We start from the raw sequence: 19,241 nt of genomic DNA, 5'->3' as shown, positions 1-19,241 counted from the left end.
CCCGATGTGGGGCTCGAGCCCATGATGAGAAATGGGATGCACATGTACCAAAATGATGATGTAGGTACATCATCATCAGTCTTTTGAACCGTTATGTACATGTTGATGGAAATATAATAGTATATCTTGTGTTGATATTGCAATGGTTTATGCCAAGAATTTATGTAACTGGTTTATATGTCCTTATAGAAATAAATAATTTTAACTATGAAGTTTTAAGGCAAAATCCATCAAGATTGATACATTAGTTTCTCATATAACTAAGGACATTGCATGTTTATATATTTATTTATATTTTAAACCTTAATTTACAGGCAACTCTAAATGTTGCATTTGATTTGGGCCATATTCAGATTTTATTTCCTTTTTTTTTTTTCTTTCTTAAACATAGATTCCATGGCTATTTACTTAATTTTTCTTTTTTCAAGCAACACATAAATACATTCAGACTATTTAGGAATAGTCTGAATTTTTAAAAATCGAAGTAACAGCCTCTTATAAAGCTCGGACGGTAACTTTCCTGCGCCTCTGGTCTTCAAAATGGAAATACTTTTGTTGTATTTTATTAATATAGTAATACACCTTTATTTGGAAATAGGAAGTCTAGGGGGGTGCCTGCCTTGCTCAGGGTCTTGATCTTGGTGTCGTGAATGAGTGCCACATTGGGCATAGAGTTTACTTTAAAAGTTTTTAAATTTATTTTAAAAATTAAAATAAAGGGGCACGTGGGTGGCTCAGTCAGTTAAGTGTCTGACCCTTAATTTCGGCTCAGGTCAGGATCTCACGGTTTGTGAGTTCAAGGCGGGCCCCCCCCACCCCCCCATTGGGCTCTGCACTAATAGCTTGGGATCCTCTCTCCCTCTCTCTTTGCCCCTCTCCAGCTTGTGTTTGTGCGCTTGCATTTTCTCTCTCTCTCTCTCTCTCTCTCTCTCTCTCACTCACTCAATATAAACTTAAAAACATAAATCAAAATGGGAAATCTAAACAGTATGTAACAGGTTATCTAGGGATTTGTAGTTCTTAACAGTTTCACGTTTACTCCTCTCTCTGTTAGTCTTTCTCACACATAGTGTGCTTGTATCATACTGGTATCACGTGAACATGTATAGCAAATGGTTTATGCTACTCCTGACCTCGGTTTCTTATTCTTTCATTTTAATTAACAGCAGTATCTTCTTTTCAAAATTCAGGCAACACAGATAAAGGCAAATTCCCCTCAGAACCACCTCAAGCCTAGGCGTAAAAGGAGGTGAACGCTTTTATTAGTATGGTGTTTGTCTTCGCATACCTTTTACTGTGCCTTACCTGCATACTAAGAAGCAAAATGAATGGTTTTGTTTGGACCCTGTCCACGTAAATGATACTATTCTGAAAGGATTTTCGCCGTTTGCGGTGTCTACTCAGTGTGACGTAGGGTTTTGTGTTTGTTTTAATGTCCTCGTGTAAACTCTTGTTTGTTTGAACTGTTGCATAATATTGCATAGTATGGATGAATCCTAACCATTTTTTCTCTTAAAGAATTTTAGGTTGTTTGATCATATATAATTTTTCTAAATGATTCTGAAGCAGCTTTCTATAAATCATATGTATGTACACACACACACACACACACACACACACACACACACACGTTTCTTAAAATACTATAGAGCAGAACTTCTGGACCTAGGTTTTTATTCATTTCAAATTGTGTTAGTTATAGCTATGACATCCTCCAAAAGAGGCTTTACTACTTACGTTCTCACCATCAGTGCTTGCTATCCTACATTCTTTTCAGTTCTTGCTGTTACTATATTTTTAAATTTTTTTAATGTTTATTTTATTTTTGAGAGAGAGAGAGAGAGAGAGAGCACGAGTGGGGGAGGGGCAGAAAGAGAGGGAGACAGAACCTGAAGCAGGCTGCACAGAGCCCGATGTGGGGCTCGAGCCCACGAACGGCGAGGTCATGACCTGAGCTGAAGTCAGACGCTTAACCGATCAGCCACCCAGGCGCCCCTCGCTATTGTTACTATTTTTAAAATTTGCCTATCAAATGGGTGAAAAATATCTCATCCTTTTAAAAGCATCTCTGCTGTCTAATAAGGTTGATCAAAATGTTTGGTTATTTGTATTTCCTTTTCTATGGATTGCATTCTGGCATCCTTCGCCAACTTTTTGGTTATTCTACCTTGTTGTTTTTGATAGTTCTCTTTCCATATTCTGGTTATCAATCTATTGTCTATTAAATATATGTTACATAAGCCTAACTTCAAGGCCATATGAAAGATTTTATTGGCAGTTTTATTAACAGGCAAACTAAGATTTTCGAAATACTAGAATGACTATCAAGTAAAGAGCTGTTGAGGGTGGCTCTTACGTGCCTTTCTGTTTAGTTTTCTTTATCCTTACCCAGGAATATAAAAGCAAGTAGCCAGATGACTGTGAAGTAACTCTGGGCAGTCAAACCACATAGAGTTAAAAACCTGTAGGATTATTATGTGGCACTGGGCCCTGCAATCTGCCTCAAAAGCTCATGAGAGGAATTTGGCCTTTTGTTGTTATGCTGCAGAATGGCTGGAAAGAAATAAGGTTTTGTTGCAAACGAACTGTTTCTACACTTAACAACATTTCAACACAGTCTATTCTGCCAAACACGAATCTTTTAAAAAACCATATACAAGTAATGATACAACCTTGACTTTACTAGCGGTAAGCCTTCTGGACCACCCCAAACTGACGTATCAGTACTGATTTCGTGGGTAGGGAACAACAGCAAGAACCAGTGCTGGATAGATCACGCCTCTCCTGTACCTTTGAATATTCCGTGCTAGAATTGGGTGATACAAATCACTGAAAGAAAGCAGCCCTTTGACTCCCTGGCAAAAGGGCCACACTTGTTTTCTAGGAGCAGTGATAATGGGGAAAACAAAGAGTCTGTAGGGAGAAGAAGTAAGTTACAGGGGATAAAAGATTGGACATTCAGCAAGATAGGCAGTAGCAGGGGGTACTAGGATCAAAAATCTTAGCCTTCTTGAAACAGACTCCATTTACCCGTCTGGGTGCAAGGGCTTGGGCCACAGTAGCAGCATATCCTCCAGCATGATGTTGCTAATGAACCTGAATCTTCAAGAAAAGGCTTACATCTTTTTTTTTTTTTTTTTGTACATGTAGAAGGTATAGTTGAGGGGCGCCTGGGTAGCTCCGTCGGTTAAGCGGCTGACTTCGGCTCAGGTCATGATCTCGCGGTCCATGAGTTCGAGCCCCGCGTCGGGCTCTGTGCTGACAGCTCAGAGCCTGGAGCCTGTTTCAGATTCTGTGTCTCTCTCTCTCTCTGACCCTCCCCCGTTCATGCTTTGTCTCTCTCTGTCTCAAAAATAAACGTTAAAAAAAAAAAATAAAAAGAACGTATAGTTGATGTTCTCGACAGCTAATATGACCAACTGAAGTGCTCATGGAAATTTACCCAACATGGTTTTTATAACAGGTATAAATAAACCTTAATTTGAGCTTATTTATTATATACTTGATATTATGATTATCATGAAATATGTTGTTTTTAATTTTATTAATAACGAGTGATGGTTTAAATTGTGTTTGCCCCTTCATTGAACTATCAAAGGTCTTAAAGTTTTTATGGGCTTCTTTAAAGAAAAGGGTGTAAGACTTCAAGTAGGCTTTTTAACTAGTGAGTTAATGCCTACCTAGAAATTCTAAGAGACTTTATCAAATTTTGTTTCTTTTCAACTTTATATAAGATGGACTTTATTTTTTATAAATAAAATTGTTAACAATTTAAAATTAACTGTGCTGCTGAAACATAGCATCATTATGTGAATATTAAAATTTGGCCGTTTTATTTTGAAGCACTTGGAGTTTTAATTTCTAGTCATTTTACTGAAAGTTTCTGTTTTAGTTTAAATTGAATATATTTTAAACGTTTACTATTTGATTATTTTTACTTATGAAGACTTGTCATTTTCTTTAACTATGAGAAATCTTCTATTATTTTCTTTTGGTAAGTTTCTCCCCTTCATTAGCTTTAGTCTCTCCTTATGGAATTGTTAACCCGTCAGATATATGTTGAACCTCCTGTGATTCACTGGAGGTTTCACTCCTGTGATTCCAGTGTTGATTCACTGCCCTTTATTTTGTCTCCTCTATTAAGTTTTATGGCTTTCTCTTTTACTTTGTATTCTAGGAGTTCTCCTTGACTTTCTCATCTAATCCTTCTATTAAATTTTAATTTTAACAAATAAAAGTTAATATGGCTAAACCTTTTCCCCTTTTCTGGTGGTTCCATTTTTACAGGTGTGTGTGTGTGTGCGTGCACACGCGCACATGTGCACATAGGCACACACGTGCGTGTGTAAACATGCACACTTACATATAAAATATTGAGCTTTCTGAGTTGGGCGTGGGAAGAGCTAAATGATGAAATCATTTCATAGATTTTCAGTGGTTCCTTGCAAATCATTCCTGTATTTGCTGGCTTAGAGATTGTCACTCCTGTCATTCTACAAGGTGGGTTAGATGAATTCTCATTGCTGTTTCAGTCTGCTTCTGAGAATTATGAGTTGCAGCTTTACTGTGGTTTTATTCTTCAAAAACTTTCTATCTTTTAATTTGCATTTTATAAGAATTTGTTGCTCTCTTTTGGGTGCTGATTTCACATACTTTGCCCTGCCTCATTTTCTGTGGTCTTATGATGGTGCTTATAATTTTATTAGGGTTCCATCACAGGCTTTTAAACAAGAGAGCAAAGTGATTCAAATTACCATATTTCTTTTAAGGAAGTATTTCAAACATGCCTAAAAATAGAGAACGTTGTGCCAAACCTCCATTGCCGCCTACTATCCTGCTTCAAGAAATTATCAATACATAACCAATCTTTATTCATCTGTATCCCTCCTATCATCCCCTAGCCTTACCTCTCATGCTGGCCTGGGGTATGTGTGTGGACACGCATGCGTGCACACACGCACACACACACACACACAAAATAACGTGTCTTTTTAAAAGACAATTAGAGTACTTTAGAAAAGACAGGTTTTGTTTGTTACCGGGAAATATTTCATTGACAACCAATTTTCACATCTAAAAAGTTAAGCCTTAGTGTCAAATATTCAGTGTTCAGATTTTACTCAGTTGCTTCCTAAATATCTTTTTACAGTTTGAATATGGATTCAAACAAGGTTCACCATTGTAATTGGTTGATATATCACTTAAGGCTCTATTCATCTACAGCAGTTGTCTCACTTTTTCTTCTCTTGCCACTTTTTTGTTGAACAAGAAAACATCTAACAGGTAAAGTTTCCCACCTGCCAGATTTTGATGATTACATTGCCATGTTGGTTTTATGTTATGTTTTTTTAACGTTTTTATAGCCCCTTTATTTCCTAAAAATTGAAAATTCTGCTAATGGTTTGATCAGAATCAGGTCTAATTTTTTTGTTTGTTTTTTTGTGGGGGGTTGACACATCTTGGGGGGGGCGGGGACACGACTGAGTGGCAGAGAGAGAGAGAGAATCCCATGAAGGGCGGCGGGGGGGGAGGGGGGAGAGCGAGCGAGCGTGAGAGCATGGTTCATCCAATTTGGGTTGGACTTACCCGATGCAGGGCTGGAGCTCACCCGATGCAGGGCTCAAGCTCATGAACCACGGGTGAGATCATAACCTGAGCCGAAGTCAGATGCTTAACTGACTGAGCCACCCAGGTGCCACTGGACACATATTTTTATAGATGGTATTGTGTATTTTGTCAGAAGCTATCCAGTGCCTGATTGTCTTTTTGTGTGTGATACTAATATACAACAGTGGGTTTAGGTGTTATCAGCCTGATCTATTCTTAAAAAGTTCCCCACCAGCCTTTCACTTAACAGTTTCAGCAGCCACTGGTCCAAATTACATTTTTAGATGATCTTATTGTTTACTCTGGGGTTTGGAAAGTTAAGAATGGAATCAGGCAAACCAGTTAAGAAGTTGTTGCAGCAGTATAGGTAGAGACGATACTGGTCTGGTCTTAGATTAGGAGGGACAGCAGAAATAAAGAGAAATAGGTGAATTTGAGATATAACTTGGAGTTATGTACAAGAGCTGTTGATAAAGGAAGGCAGAGAACTCGGAATGGGGCTCCTATATTGTGAGCTTGAGCAGCTAAGTAGATGGTGATTTCATTTACTGGGATAGAAGTAGACTTCAGGACAACAGGTTTGGAGATGGTGTTGGTGTTAAGGTATATATGTCAAGTTAGAGATGCCTTTGAGATATCCATGGGGGAGATGTTTAGTAGGGCAGCTGAATATCTAAGTCTGGTATTCAGAGATGGTATAGGCTAGAGACAAATAGCTCAGGGTTGTCAGCATATAGAAGGTGTTTTAAACTATTGAGAATGGATGAAGGCATTTAGAAAGTGTGTAAGCTGGAGAGAAGGAACATACTCAACATTTAGTGATTGGATAAAGGAGGAAGAGACTGAGCTAGCGGGACCTGTGAGGTCAGAGGAAAGCTAAGGAAAGTATTCTATTGTAAAAGCACAATGGGGGGGCACCTGGGTGGCTCGGTCGGTTGAGCGACCGACTTCGGCTCAGGTCATGGTCTCCCAGCTTGTGGGTTCGAGCCCCGCGTCGGGCTCTGTGCTGACACCTCAGCCTGGAGCCTGCTTCGGATTCTGTGTCTCCTTCTCTCTCTCTGCCCCTCCCCCGCTCACGCTTTGTCTCACTCTGTTTCTCAAAACTAAATAAATGTAAAAAATAAAAATAAATTTTAAAAAAGCACAATGGGGAATGCAAATGATTAAACATGTTTGAGTTTGAGAAACCTGTAGTACCATCTTATAGTGATTATTGTTTCCTAATCTCAGTTACTAATTTAGCTGTTCAATATGACCATGGTGATTGTTAGATAGGTAAGAAGGTAAGACTATTCAGGAATCCAGAGTCTTCCTGCTCATTGTTTTAATTAGAATAAGGAAGGATATAGCTTCAAGAGAAAAGAGGAACTTTGGTATAAGAAACTAATATGAAACACTGTATTTGTGCATGAAAATGGTGGCGTTGTGGGTTTTTTCTGAACTGGTTGGTTTACTGAAGAAAAGCCACACAAAGTGAATTTTTTTAAAGGAGATACGGTATACAATTTTGGCTTGATCTTCTGTTTGTCATGCACGGATGGAGCAGTTTTTCATCCTTTAAATGAATTCAGAGGCAGAAATTTCAGGTGTTGGAATACATGCACCCATAAAAGTGAAGTGGAAAGTTTGAATAGCCATTTGAATACATGGCTTTCCTTAGAAGGGAAAAAGAAAAAAAAGGAAGGAATCTGATAATGGTAATATAAATTTACAATTTCTTATCTGAAACGTCGGGGACCAGCTATGTTTTGGAATTCTGCTTATGTCAGATTTAGAAAAGCAACGATCATAAACCATTGTATCATACAAAAACTCCAGCTGTGTCCTGGGCTGTACCTCGTAGTCAAGCAGATTAATATTTTTGCAGTTAAGTATATGCAAATTCACAATGAGTAAAATAAAGACAAAAAAATAGCTTCATGTCAGTTCACATGTTGTGCCATAAACTGAGTTCAAATCAGCTTAGATTTTGCTACCAAATGAATTTAAAAAGAAAAAACAATTTAAAGAAGAGTTAATAACCTATTCTTCTCCAACTATTCCAAAAAAATAGAAGAGGAAGGAAAGCTTCCAAATCTGTTCTAAGAGGCCAGCATTACCCTGATACTAAAACCCAGATAAGGACCTACAAAAAAAGAGAACTACAGGCCAACATCTCTGATTAACATAGATGCAAAAATCCTCAACAAAATGTTAGCAAATCAGATTCAGCAGTAAATTAAAAATCATTCACATGATCAAGTGGGATTTATTCCTGGGATGTAAGAGTAGTTCAGTATTCACAAATCAGTCAATGTGTACATCACATCAACAAGAAAGAGGTCAAAAACCATATGATCATTTCAATAGGCACAGAAAAAGCATTTGACAAAGTACAACATCCATTTCTCATAAAACTCTCGACAAAGTAGGTTTAGAAGAAATATACCTCAATATAATAAAGGGCATATATGAAAAACTCACCCCTAACATCGTCTTCAGTGGTGAAAAACAGAGCTTTCCCCCAAAACTCTGGAACAAGACAAGGATGTCCACTCTCACCACTTTTAGTCACCATAGTACTGGCAGTCCAAGAAAAAGAGGTAAAAGGCATGCAGACTGGTAAGGAAAAAGCCAACTTTCACTGTTTGCAGATGACATCATATTATATATAGAAAACCTGAAAGACTCCATAACACTGCTAAAACTGATAAGTGAATTCAGTAAGGTCACAGGATACAAAATCAATGTACAGAAATCCGTTGCATTTCCATACACTAAAAATGAAGCAGCAAGAAAAGAAATTAAGAAAACAATCCCATTTACAGTGGCACCAAAAATAATAAAGTATCTAGGAATAAACTAAGACAAAAGGCCTGTGCAGTGAAAACTATAGAACAGTGATGAAAGAAAGTGAAGATGACACAAATGGAAAGATAGTCCATGCTCGTGGATTGGAAGAACAGATACTAAAACACGTATACTACCCAAAGCCATGTCCACATTTAATGCAATCCCTGTCAAAATACCAATTGCATTTTTCACAGAAGGTGAACAAACCATCCTAAAATTGGTATGGAACCACAAAAAACCCTTAATAGCTAAAGCAGTCTTGGAAAAGAAGACCAGAACTTGAGGTACCACAGTCTCAGATTTTAAGATCTACTACAGAGCTGTAGTGATATAAACTGTGGTACTGGTACAGAAATAGACACATAAATGAGTGGAACAGAATAGAGAGCCCACCGACTCTTGATTTCAGCTCAGGTCATGATCTCACAGTCATGAGAATTGAGCCCTGCATTGGGCTCTGCACTGGGCATGGAACATGCTTAAGATTCTTTCCCTCTCCATCTGCCCCTCCCCTGCACTCTTGCTCTCTGTCTCAGTCTCTGTCTCTCTCTCAAAAAAAACAAAAACAAAAACAAAAAACAAAACCAGGAGTCCATGATTATATAGTCCGTTAATTTTTGATGAAGGAGGCAAGTAAATGCAGTGGGAAAAAGACCATCTCCTCAACAAATGATGTTGGGATAACTAGACAGCTACATGCAAAAGAATGAAACTGGACCACTTTCATATATCATGCACAAAAATCAACTCAAATGGAATAAGGACCTAAATGTGAGACCTGAAACCATAAAAATCCTAGAAAAGCACAGGCAGTAATTTCTCTGACATTGGCCATAGCAGCTTTTTTCCTCAGTATGTTTCCTAAGGCAAGGAAAACAAAAGCAAAAATAAACTATTGGGACTACACCAAAATGAGGTTTCTGCAGAGCTAAGGAAACAGCTAAAGCTAAAAGACAACCTACAGAATGGGAGAATATATTTGCAAAAGACATATCCGATAAAGGATTAGTATCTGAAGTATGTAAAGAACTAATACAACTCATCACCAAAAAAACACAAATAATTTAATTAAAAATGGGCAGAAGACGTGAGCAGACATTTCTCCAAAGAAAATACCCAAATGGCCAACAGATACATGAAAAGATGCTCAACCTCCTCATCAGGAAAATGGAAATCAAAACCACAATGAAATATCTCCTCATACCTGTCAAAATGGTTAAAATCAAAAACACAAGAAACAACAGGTATTGGCAAGGAAGTGGAGAAAAAGAAGCCATCTTGCACTGTTGATTGGAATGCAGGCTGGTGCAGCCACTGTGGAAAACAGTATTTTTGGTTCCTCGAAAAAATGAAAAATAGATCCAGTAATTCCACTGCTGGGTATTTACCCAAAGAAGATGAAAACACTAATTCAAAAAGATACACGCACCCTTATTTTATAGCAGCGTTATTTATAATAGCCAGATTATGGAAGCAGCCAAGTGTCCAATGACAGATAAATGGATAAAGAAGATGTGGGTGTGTGTGTGTATAAACACGCATACGTAACGAGATATTACTCAGCCATAAGAAAGAATGAACTCTTGCCATTTGCAACAGCATGGATGGATCTGGAGAGTATCGTGCTAAGTGACATAAGTCAGAGAAAGACAAATGCCATATGATTTCAGTGCTGTGAGGAATTGAAGAAACAGGAACAAAGAAAAAACAGAGACAGACCGAGAAATAGACTCTTAAGTATGGAGAACAAACTGACGGTTACCAGAGGGGAGGAGGAGGATGAAATAGGTACAGGGAGTTAGAAGTGCACTTACCGTGGTAAGCACTGAGTAAGGCATAGGAGGGTTGGGTCACTATGCTGTACTCCCGAAACTGATATAACGCTGTATGTTAACTACACTGGAATTAAAAAGAACAACACGCTGAAGCTGGACTTTTAGAACTTCCTGGCTTTCAGGCATTGCAGTTAAGGGATTGTGGGCCTGTAATCTCTCCGTGCTTGCTGAGAACAGTACCCTGGTGTTAGATGAAGGCAGCAAAAGGTAGCGCCTTATTCTGCTTGGGCTGCTTTTTATTTCTGCCTACCTGTCCTCTCCCCCGCCCTTCCTCCTCCTCCCTTCCCTCCCCTTCTTCATTCTATTATCATCTCTTCTTCCTCCCCCATCTATTATCCCTATCTTTTTCTTCTGCTCTTACCACTACTCTTTTTCTCTCATTTTCCATTTCAATCCTACACATACCCACTGCAACCTGCTACTTTATTAGTTTTTATCTTTTAGTACTTTTAAATTCTTCCTCTTGATGATGTTTGGCACTAAACTATACCAATGTCTTTTTGGAGTGAGAGCAAAGGTGTCAAAGCAATCATGCTTTCTGTAGTTGATCCTTTTTTATTTATTCAGTAAATATCAAAGCACCTACTATATGTAGCCCAGGTGATTTTTTTCTTTTTGATTTATCTTCTAGTTCAGTTGAGCTGTGTCTAATCTGTCATGCCTGCCCACTGAGTTTAAATTTCAGTTATTGTATTTTTATTTCTAGAAGTTCTGTTTGGTTGCTTTTAAAAATCTGTCACTTTTTAAACTTCCTAAAAGGTCTCTGAAATTATTTTCAAGCTTTTCTAATAAAGCTTTCAAGTATAGGCATTTTATGGTCTGTGCTTGATAATTTTAGGATTTTTAGTGGATCTGTTCCTATGGTCTATTTCTGCTTATTCTTGCTCATGGTGTCTTGTTTCCTGCCATGCCAAGTGACCTTTCGAAAATTATTTGTGCACATAATGTGAGGCCAGAGACTTTATTCCAGGAAAATTTTGCATTTGCCTTGGCTGTTGCTTGGGAGTAGGAGTACTCCCAATGTGAGCCAACTAAGTTTGAGGGCTGGAGAGTCTTGACGGTCTAAGTGATTCACCTTAATGAAGTACTCCGTTTGATTTACTTCTCTATTGCTCTCCTTTGAGAGTCATTGGAACAGAATAAAAGACTATAAGAAGATAAGGGCTTACTTATCATTCACTTTAACCTTGAGAGTATAGTCATTTGGTAAACCAGCTTTTGATGGGAAGAGTCTCCTAGTAGAATCTGTATCTTTTTTATGTGGATTTTCAAATTCTATTTCCTTTGCCCCCAAGGCTTCAAAATAGAAATTCATATGTACTGGTCTTGTCCTTTATTTCTTATGATTTTGTCAGATACTTAGTTGTTAAGAAGATTTTTTTCTCAAGTATCTATTCAGTGTTTATAGTTGTTTGCCTTCGGAATTGTGTTTCAATAACCTGGAGACTGAAGGTCTTCCTACTATGAGAAGGGTCATTCTAAGCATTGTTCCACATTTGGAGTTATAGCAGTGGACAAAATGGACAACTTCTTATTCTAATAATAACACATTTCAGTGGGGGGAGTCAGATAATAAAATATATAGATGGTAAGTGCTAAGGAGAGAAATAAAATAGGAAGGTAGGGATAGATTGGTAGTGTCAGGATGTTGGCAAGTTTATAATTTTAGGATCCGAGAAGAGCTCATTGAGAAGGCGATAGAAGAATAAAGATCTGAAGGAGGAGGTGAGTAGACAGGGTGGCTCTGCAGGGAAGAGCATTTGAGGCAGAGGGAACCAGCGCAGAGGCCTTCCTAGGAGTCTTGGCAAAGAGACCGGTGGGGCTGGTTTGGAGAAGAAGCTGGAGGGCAGTGAGTAGGATCACATTGGAGAGAACCACGTAGTATCTAAGATCTCCCAGGTTTTGGAGCACTGATACTGATAGACCTTCTTATGGAGACCCAAGAGGGTTTCAAGCAGTGATGTGGTATGATTTTGTTCAGTTCAGGACATTATGTTGAGAATAAGCTCTGAAAGGGCAGAGGGGTGAAGTAGGACTAATGGAGTAGGAGTAATGGAGTTATGGCATAAACAGGACAACATTTCTGCCCACTTCCAGTCCAACTTCTAGTTCACTCTTTTTTTCTTCTTTTTTTTTTTTTTTTTTTAAATTTTTTTTCAACGTTTATTTATTTTTGGGACAGAGAGAGACAGAGCATGAACGGGGGAGGGGCAGAGAGAGAGGGAGACACAGAATCGGAAACAGGCTCCAGGCTCTGAGCCATCAGCCCAGAGCCTGACGCGGGGCTCGAACTCACAGACCGCGAGATCGTGACCTGGCTGAAGTCGGACGCTTAACCGACTGCGCCACCCAGGCGCCCCAATCTAGTTCACTCTTAAAAGCATCTATTGTTTCTGGAGGTGATAAGTGCTAGGAAGAAATAGAACTGGTTTGGTCTGAATATTTACAGTTAAGAAAATATTTTGAAGCGTAGAATATTTATAATTTCCATATAAATTACAAAACATTTTTAATTTGGGGACTTGTGATGATGGATTCATTTCATGAATTCTTTTAGCTTACAGTCAAGAAAAGGTATAACATTTTTGGAAGTGGTAAAAAAAAAAAAAAAAAAATTCCCCTCTGTAGATACGTCCTTTTTTGCTTTATGTATTTGAAGCTATGTTACTGGGTCCATAAAAATTTAGAGTTCTGATTTTTTTTCCCTTTTGGATCGATCCCTTTATCCTTACTAAAAGTCTCTACCTCTAGTAATGCTTCTTCAAACTGCCTTGTTTGAAATTAGAGTAGCTATATCAACTTCCTGTTGATTGGTATTTGCCATAGTCTGTCATTTTACCTTTAACTTTTATGTGGCTTTGTAAAGTATATCTTGTACAAGCAACCTATTTTTTAAAATGCAGTATTGTTCATTTATTTTTAAGGTAGTTCCTGATATATTTGGTTTCATTTTTGCCACTTTATCTTTTTTTTCTATTTCATCCACTTGTTTTAATCTTTTTTTAATCTCTTTTCCTGCTTCTTTTCAATTATTTAGATTCTTAAATTTTTCTTGTATTAGTTTATCTATGTATACATTTACTCTTATTCTAGTGGTTACCCTAGCAGGGATCGGCAAACTCACTTGCAGGCCACATCCAGCCATCCTCCTGTTGTACATAAAATTTTATTGAAACGCAGCCACGCCTATGTGTTTACATATCATGTATCACTGCTTTGGCACCACAATAGCATAAGTATTGTGTAGCCGCACAGAGAGATTCATGGATGGTTTACAAAGCCTAAAATATTTACCATGTAACCCTTTATAGAAAAAGTTTGCCAGCTCCTGGTTCTTAAACTTGACCATGCATCATAGTCACCGGGAGGGCCCCCATCTCCAGAGTTTCTGATTCATTAGATTTCAGTTGGAGCCAGAGAATTTGCATTTTTAAGAAATTGCCAGGTGATGCTCAGCTGCCGGTCTGTACCACTGTCCTAGAGGTTATAATGTGCATCTTTGACTTATTCAGTAAAAAATAAATGTGTAAACTACTCCCACAACAATGCTTAAAAGCCCAAAGCCTCTTTAACTTTATTTGCTTACCTCTTAAGAGCGCTATTTCATAATCATCTCAAGCTGATAACAACTCAAAAGTCCATCAACAGTAGAATGGATATGACTAAATTGTGGTGTGTTTATACCCTAGAAAACTATAAGCAATGAAAATGAATCTCCCAAATAGTATATTGAGTGAAAAGAAGCTAGCTTCTCGTATGATTCCTTTTAGAGAAGGCTCAAGAATGGGTAGAGCTGACAATGCGGCTGTGAGTCAAGACTAACGTTGGTAGGTGATCATGACTTCAGGGAGGTTAGTGAGGGTGTGTAGAGGATGCTGATAATGATCTCCTGGTCTGGAGACTGGTTACACTGCACGTCTGTTTTGTGAAAATTCACCGAACTGCAGATTTACAATTTATATACTTTTGTCTACCTTATTTTTGATTTAAAAAAGTTAAAATTTAGGGACGCCTGGGTGGCTCAGTTGGTTGAGCGTCTGACTTCGGCTCAGGTCATGATCTCATGGCTCGTGAGTTCGAGCCCCACGTTGGGCTCTGTGCTGACAGCTCAGAACCTGGAACCTGCTTCGGATTCTGTGTACCTCTCTCTCTGCCCCTCCCTCGCTCATGCTCTGTCTTTCTCTCTCTCAAGAATAAATAAGACATTAAAAAAAATTTTTTTTAAGTTAAAATTTAATTTCCCAATAGTTTGAGAAAATTAAGAGTTAAAATTTTTTTAAGTGGTAAGAGACATTGACTCTCTTCGATTCTTGTGTTTGTAGGAACAGAACACTGTTTCCATGGGAACTTCTGGCTACTCAGTGTTTTAGTACCTGTCTTTCTATAGATTTGTGTGTCTCCTCTGTCTCTCTTGGCTACATTTTCTTTTACATGGTGGTGGTAAAATAAAGTTTTTTGGGGATCATATTAGTGTTTTTTACAGAGCAGTCAGTATAGAGCACAGGTTTTAACTTATCCAGACTGGCTCTCTAATAGTGTTATGCTAAAAAAGAAAAAAATATATCTATCTTTTAACTTGAAGATAGTATTTTCAGTTTAGTTTTTTCTTACAAATTATGCTATTAAAAAAAAAAACTTGATGGAATGAAATGTGGTTTTATATTGGTTTGTCTATTTGATTTTCTTTTTTCCAGATAAATTCAACAGTCTTACCACTTGTCTGGTGTATTTTCTTTAAAATATATTTAATAGTTGAAGTATCCCTCTGTAGTAATGATTTCATTCTAGTTGATTTGGGTATTTGCATAGGTGAGGGGAACAAGTTGAAAGGAAAAGATTCTGACCCATTATTGATCTGAAGCCTGTGGTAAATCTGCTGTTCTGCCTCGCCCATCTTGTTTGTCGTGGTTGGTCTGTGCAGGGTCCTAGAGAAGACCGTCTTCGAAGACAAGTAAAATGCATACAGCTTGTGATGGGGCGGGGGGGGGGGGGGGGGGCGGCGCGGTTCATATTATACAAGGAGATGATACTAGTGTGGTCATTAATAAATATTCTAAAAGGAGCTTTGGGTAGAATATTTTAGAATCATTTATGAAAACAGATTGTTCAGTTTGGTTTCTGTGGCCTAAATAAATAGCAGAATTGTGAGATCAGAGAGTTAATTATGCACAGAAATGAGCACTGTGATATTCCATGTTTTACTGATGCAATAATAAGCACCCCAGCAGAATGAAAATTGCATAAAACCTTATGTTGTATTTGTATAAATTTTCTTATGAATTGAATAGGAGAAAAGAAATTCAGGTTTAGAAACCTTTGTATTGAAAGCCTCTGAAATTTCGGTAAAGAATAAGGATTGCAGCTGCATAGATAATTTTTTAAATACATGGAGAATTTTTACCTTTCATCTGGCAGTAGCTGCCATAAGATGATGTCACCTTGTAGCTGATTGGCTGTTACAGCACCTAGGGCAGGGAAGAGAAAGAAAAATGCCGGCACAAACCTCAGTGGTGGTTCTGTGGTTGTTTCGGTCTATTTTTGATAGAATCTTTGATTAGTACCAGATCTACTGTATTTGGCCATGTGAACCATTGGGAGCATCCTAGGGTGAGGGAAATTCAGCGCTTTCAGAGGAATGAGGCGACTGATTTGCAAACGGATCTGTGATTGTAAGTTGCAAAATCTGGGTGTAAGGAATAAGGCAGGGTGTGCTGGAAGATACACTATGGGAGGAGCTGGCAGAAAATGCTTACATGAGTAGCAGAAAAATGAAAAATGCTTTTCGCTCTCAGGGTTAATATATCTGGTTTTATGATTTGCCTTCATGTGCAGGTAGGAACTATGATAATATTGCAGTCGAATTGTAAATAATACTGGGCTATTTCATATGGTGTTGGCCAGTATATAAATGCTTATGCAAAGGAGCTTTATTTTGTATCCTGTCTTACAAAGTAATGATTTTATTTACAGCTTTATTTGATTTTTGAGTCTTGTGGGAAATGGAGCAAGGCGTAGTTCTCTTAAAATACATTTTTCTAATGCTTTGTGCAGATAAAAGCTTTGATGATGAGGAATCGGTGGATGGAAATAGGCCATCATCAGCTGCTTCAGCCTTCAAGGTTCCTGCACCTAAAACATCCGGAAATCCTGTCAACAGTGCGAGGAAGCCTGGTTCAGCAGGTGGCCCTAAGGTTGGAGGTAATGGAAATCCATTTCCAATCTGATGTGCATGCCTCGTGCCCTTGATGTGGACACACATACTTAGAACTTCAGAGGAATATGTTTATTCATGACTGCAGCATGGTTGCAGGTCTGGGGCGTCTCTTGCAACACACAGAAGAATGTGCTGCCTTTTGCAAAATGGTTTTAAAATGGGATCTATTGCTGTTTCCTGTGAATTAGTGTATCTTGAGTGCATTCATTTTTCAGATGCCATTTTTCAAGGGAGACATTTAAGGGAATTTTTCGATTTGGGGTTTTTTGGTTTTGTTTTTAAGGAGAGAGCAGGTTTTTCAGATTTTGGCTATTAATTTTCAGGTGCTATCGTTGTTAAAGAAATACTGATTTATGTAACGTTTCTATACGTTCATCTAGTAGTGAGTCTTGAATACTTCAGGGTTGAAAAAATGGTTGAAGATACTGGATATTGAATCATTTGTCACAATAGGAAATGGGTGGTGGTCAAGTGAAATTGCCTCAAAAATGGTTTCTGGATTTGATAATAATAAATTGGAAAAAACAGCTTTTATGAAGTTACAAACACAGAGTACATTCTTTGATCGTATTAGAACTGCTTCTGTCATACTGTTTATCTTTTAAATTTTTTTATGGGTATTTTTTCATATTCTAATAAGAAAGCCACGAGTACTTTTCAGGTGCTACTTTCTGCCAGGTCTTTTTGGTAGAATGAATCCTAGTAGAATAAGTAAATATTTAATGCTAAAAGGACATTAGCTACTTTCTCTTTTGCTTTCGTGTGTGTGTGTGTGTGTGTGTGTGTGTGTTATAATTTGAGAGAACAGATTGTGCCTTGTTTTTGATAACTGGTAGGAAAATCCTGATCTTCAGAATTTTGTTTTTCCCCTTTTTACCTATAGCTTTTTTATTAAAAGTAGAGAGAAAGGAAAAATAAGCTGTATATTTTGACCAGGTCCTAGAAGTTGTGTTCTCTTGACCTTTCTGTACAACTAAACATTAATTTCAAGTCATGTGATATTCTCAATGCAGAAAAAATGCCATAAATATTTCATTTTAACTGTCTTTAGTGTGCCATATAACTAGCAAAAAAGATGATATATACACACACTTATATATCTATATATAAACATATAACCTCTTTACATATACTCTTATGCATATAAATAAATAGGTAAATATTTTGAAATAGAAATGTCTTAATGATTTCTCTTGGTATTTTGGGTAATTTACACTTTAGTGTTTTAATTATTTTCTCTTTGTTATAGGAATATATTATCATCCGAATGTTAGTTATCATATCCTATTACATGACATTGTCTATTATGCATTCTTATCTCTGGTAAAAAGTATACGACAATTCTGTGCTTTCTTCCTTTTGTAACATATGGCTACCTTGAATTACTTGCAAAGGGGATTTTTTTTTGTCTTCATTTTTGAATTCTAGATTTCTGATATATGATACAATAGTGATTTCAGGTCTTATTTAACTTAAAATGGATTAATACATGAAATGCATGGTGATAATATTTAACATTTTTGTGAATCTAAGCCATTCATTGGTTTATGATTAACTCTGCTTTTCATGTTTTATTTTCCTTAGAGGAAAATTGAGATTGTAGTTTACCTACAAAAGCTTACTTAATTTTGATGTTAATTAAACTGATAAGATCGGAGTGTCTTGTTGTTGTTGTTTTTAAGGAAACAGATTTCCTTTCTGCCACATCACCTTCTCTGGTTTGTAGTCCTACCAGACATGAAAATGCTAGATAGCTTTTGTGATCATAGGCATTAATCACTCATACAGATTATACCATCCACCTAAGCAGTGGCTCTTTTGATAAAAATGAGGACGAGATCTTCATTCCTTCTTCCTTCCCCTCCTTGTCCTCTTTCTCATCCTCCTCCTTTTGGCAATTGCAGATTCATCCTGCAAATTTTTGTCCGTTGCTTTTGTTTGCCCCAGCTCATTTAGGTTCACTGCCTGTTTCTCTACCTAAGAAAAGAGCTACTAGCCAGAAGATACTGATACTGCTTCCGAAACTAATGCCCTTCTTGGCTCTCAGTCCTTTGAAATTTTAACTTTAGATTTTCTGTTCTTGGCAGAGGCTTATTGATTTTTAGATTAGTTATAGAAAGTTTTCGTAAGAGTTTAAGAACCTTTGCATTAGAAAGGACATTGGTCGTATAGTTCAGTTTAGTGTTCAAGGGTAGCAGTCCCTTTCACAGTATTCCTGATAGGTGACTATTCAACATCTGATTAAAATAACGTATGCACATTGATTACAATTTGGAATAAAACCACCTACAATACCACTATATGTGAGCATAATCAACTGATATATTATGATGAGCTTTCTTGTAATTACTTTCCAATAATTTACATATATATAAACTTACACACACATTTTCTTAGGAGGAGGACAGAACTGGCAGCATTCGTGATGTCCTTTTGTATACCTTTTTTTTCTTACTCGTATTTTACGTGGAGCATTTTCTCATTATCCTAATTTATTAATTGAAAACTATTCATAGCTAAATAATATCTAGGTTGCTTTCAATATTTCCTGCCGTTATAAATAATTCCATTATGCTTGTATGGGTATCTTTTAGCACATCTCTTGCAATCATTTCCTTGGAATAAATTTCTCAAGTTTACTGAATCAAAAGATAGAGGGATTTCTCCTTTCAGGGTGGCACGGTGTCCTCCAGAAAGGCTATCAGCCAAACTCAGTTCTGAATAAATGAATTCTATTTTACATTGCATTAAAT

At 37.4% G+C, this 19,241-nt stretch overlaps 1 protein-coding gene across 45 annotated transcripts in view; it reads left to right on the top strand.

Annotated features, from left to right (window-relative positions):
- Positions 1-19,241, top strand: part of CLASP2 (cytoplasmic linker associated protein 2) — a 182,152-nt gene that overhangs the window by 41,016 nt on the left and 121,895 nt on the right. For 36 of the 45 annotated variants that reach the window (XM_045436717.1, XM_045436723.1, XM_045436720.1 and 33 more), the window contains one exon: positions 16,326-16,472. In XM_045436717.1, coding sequence (XP_045292673.1) covers positions 16,326-16,472 — 147 coding nt within the window. Of the gene's footprint in view, positions 1-15,738; positions 15,944-16,325; positions 16,473-19,241 lie in introns of those variants that run through there. The other 9 variants (XM_045436752.1, XM_045436756.1, XM_045436755.1 and 6 more) reach the window with 3 other exon arrangements.

This window comes from Leopardus geoffroyi, chromosome C2 (genome assembly GCF_018350155.1).
Source record: "Leopardus geoffroyi isolate Oge1 chromosome C2, O.geoffroyi_Oge1_pat1.0, whole genome shotgun sequence".
Classification (NCBI taxonomy): domain Eukaryota; kingdom Metazoa; phylum Chordata; class Mammalia; order Carnivora; family Felidae; genus Leopardus; species Leopardus geoffroyi.
Note: the sequence above shows the minus strand (reverse complement) of the source record. Positions and strands in the feature narration are given on the sequence as shown.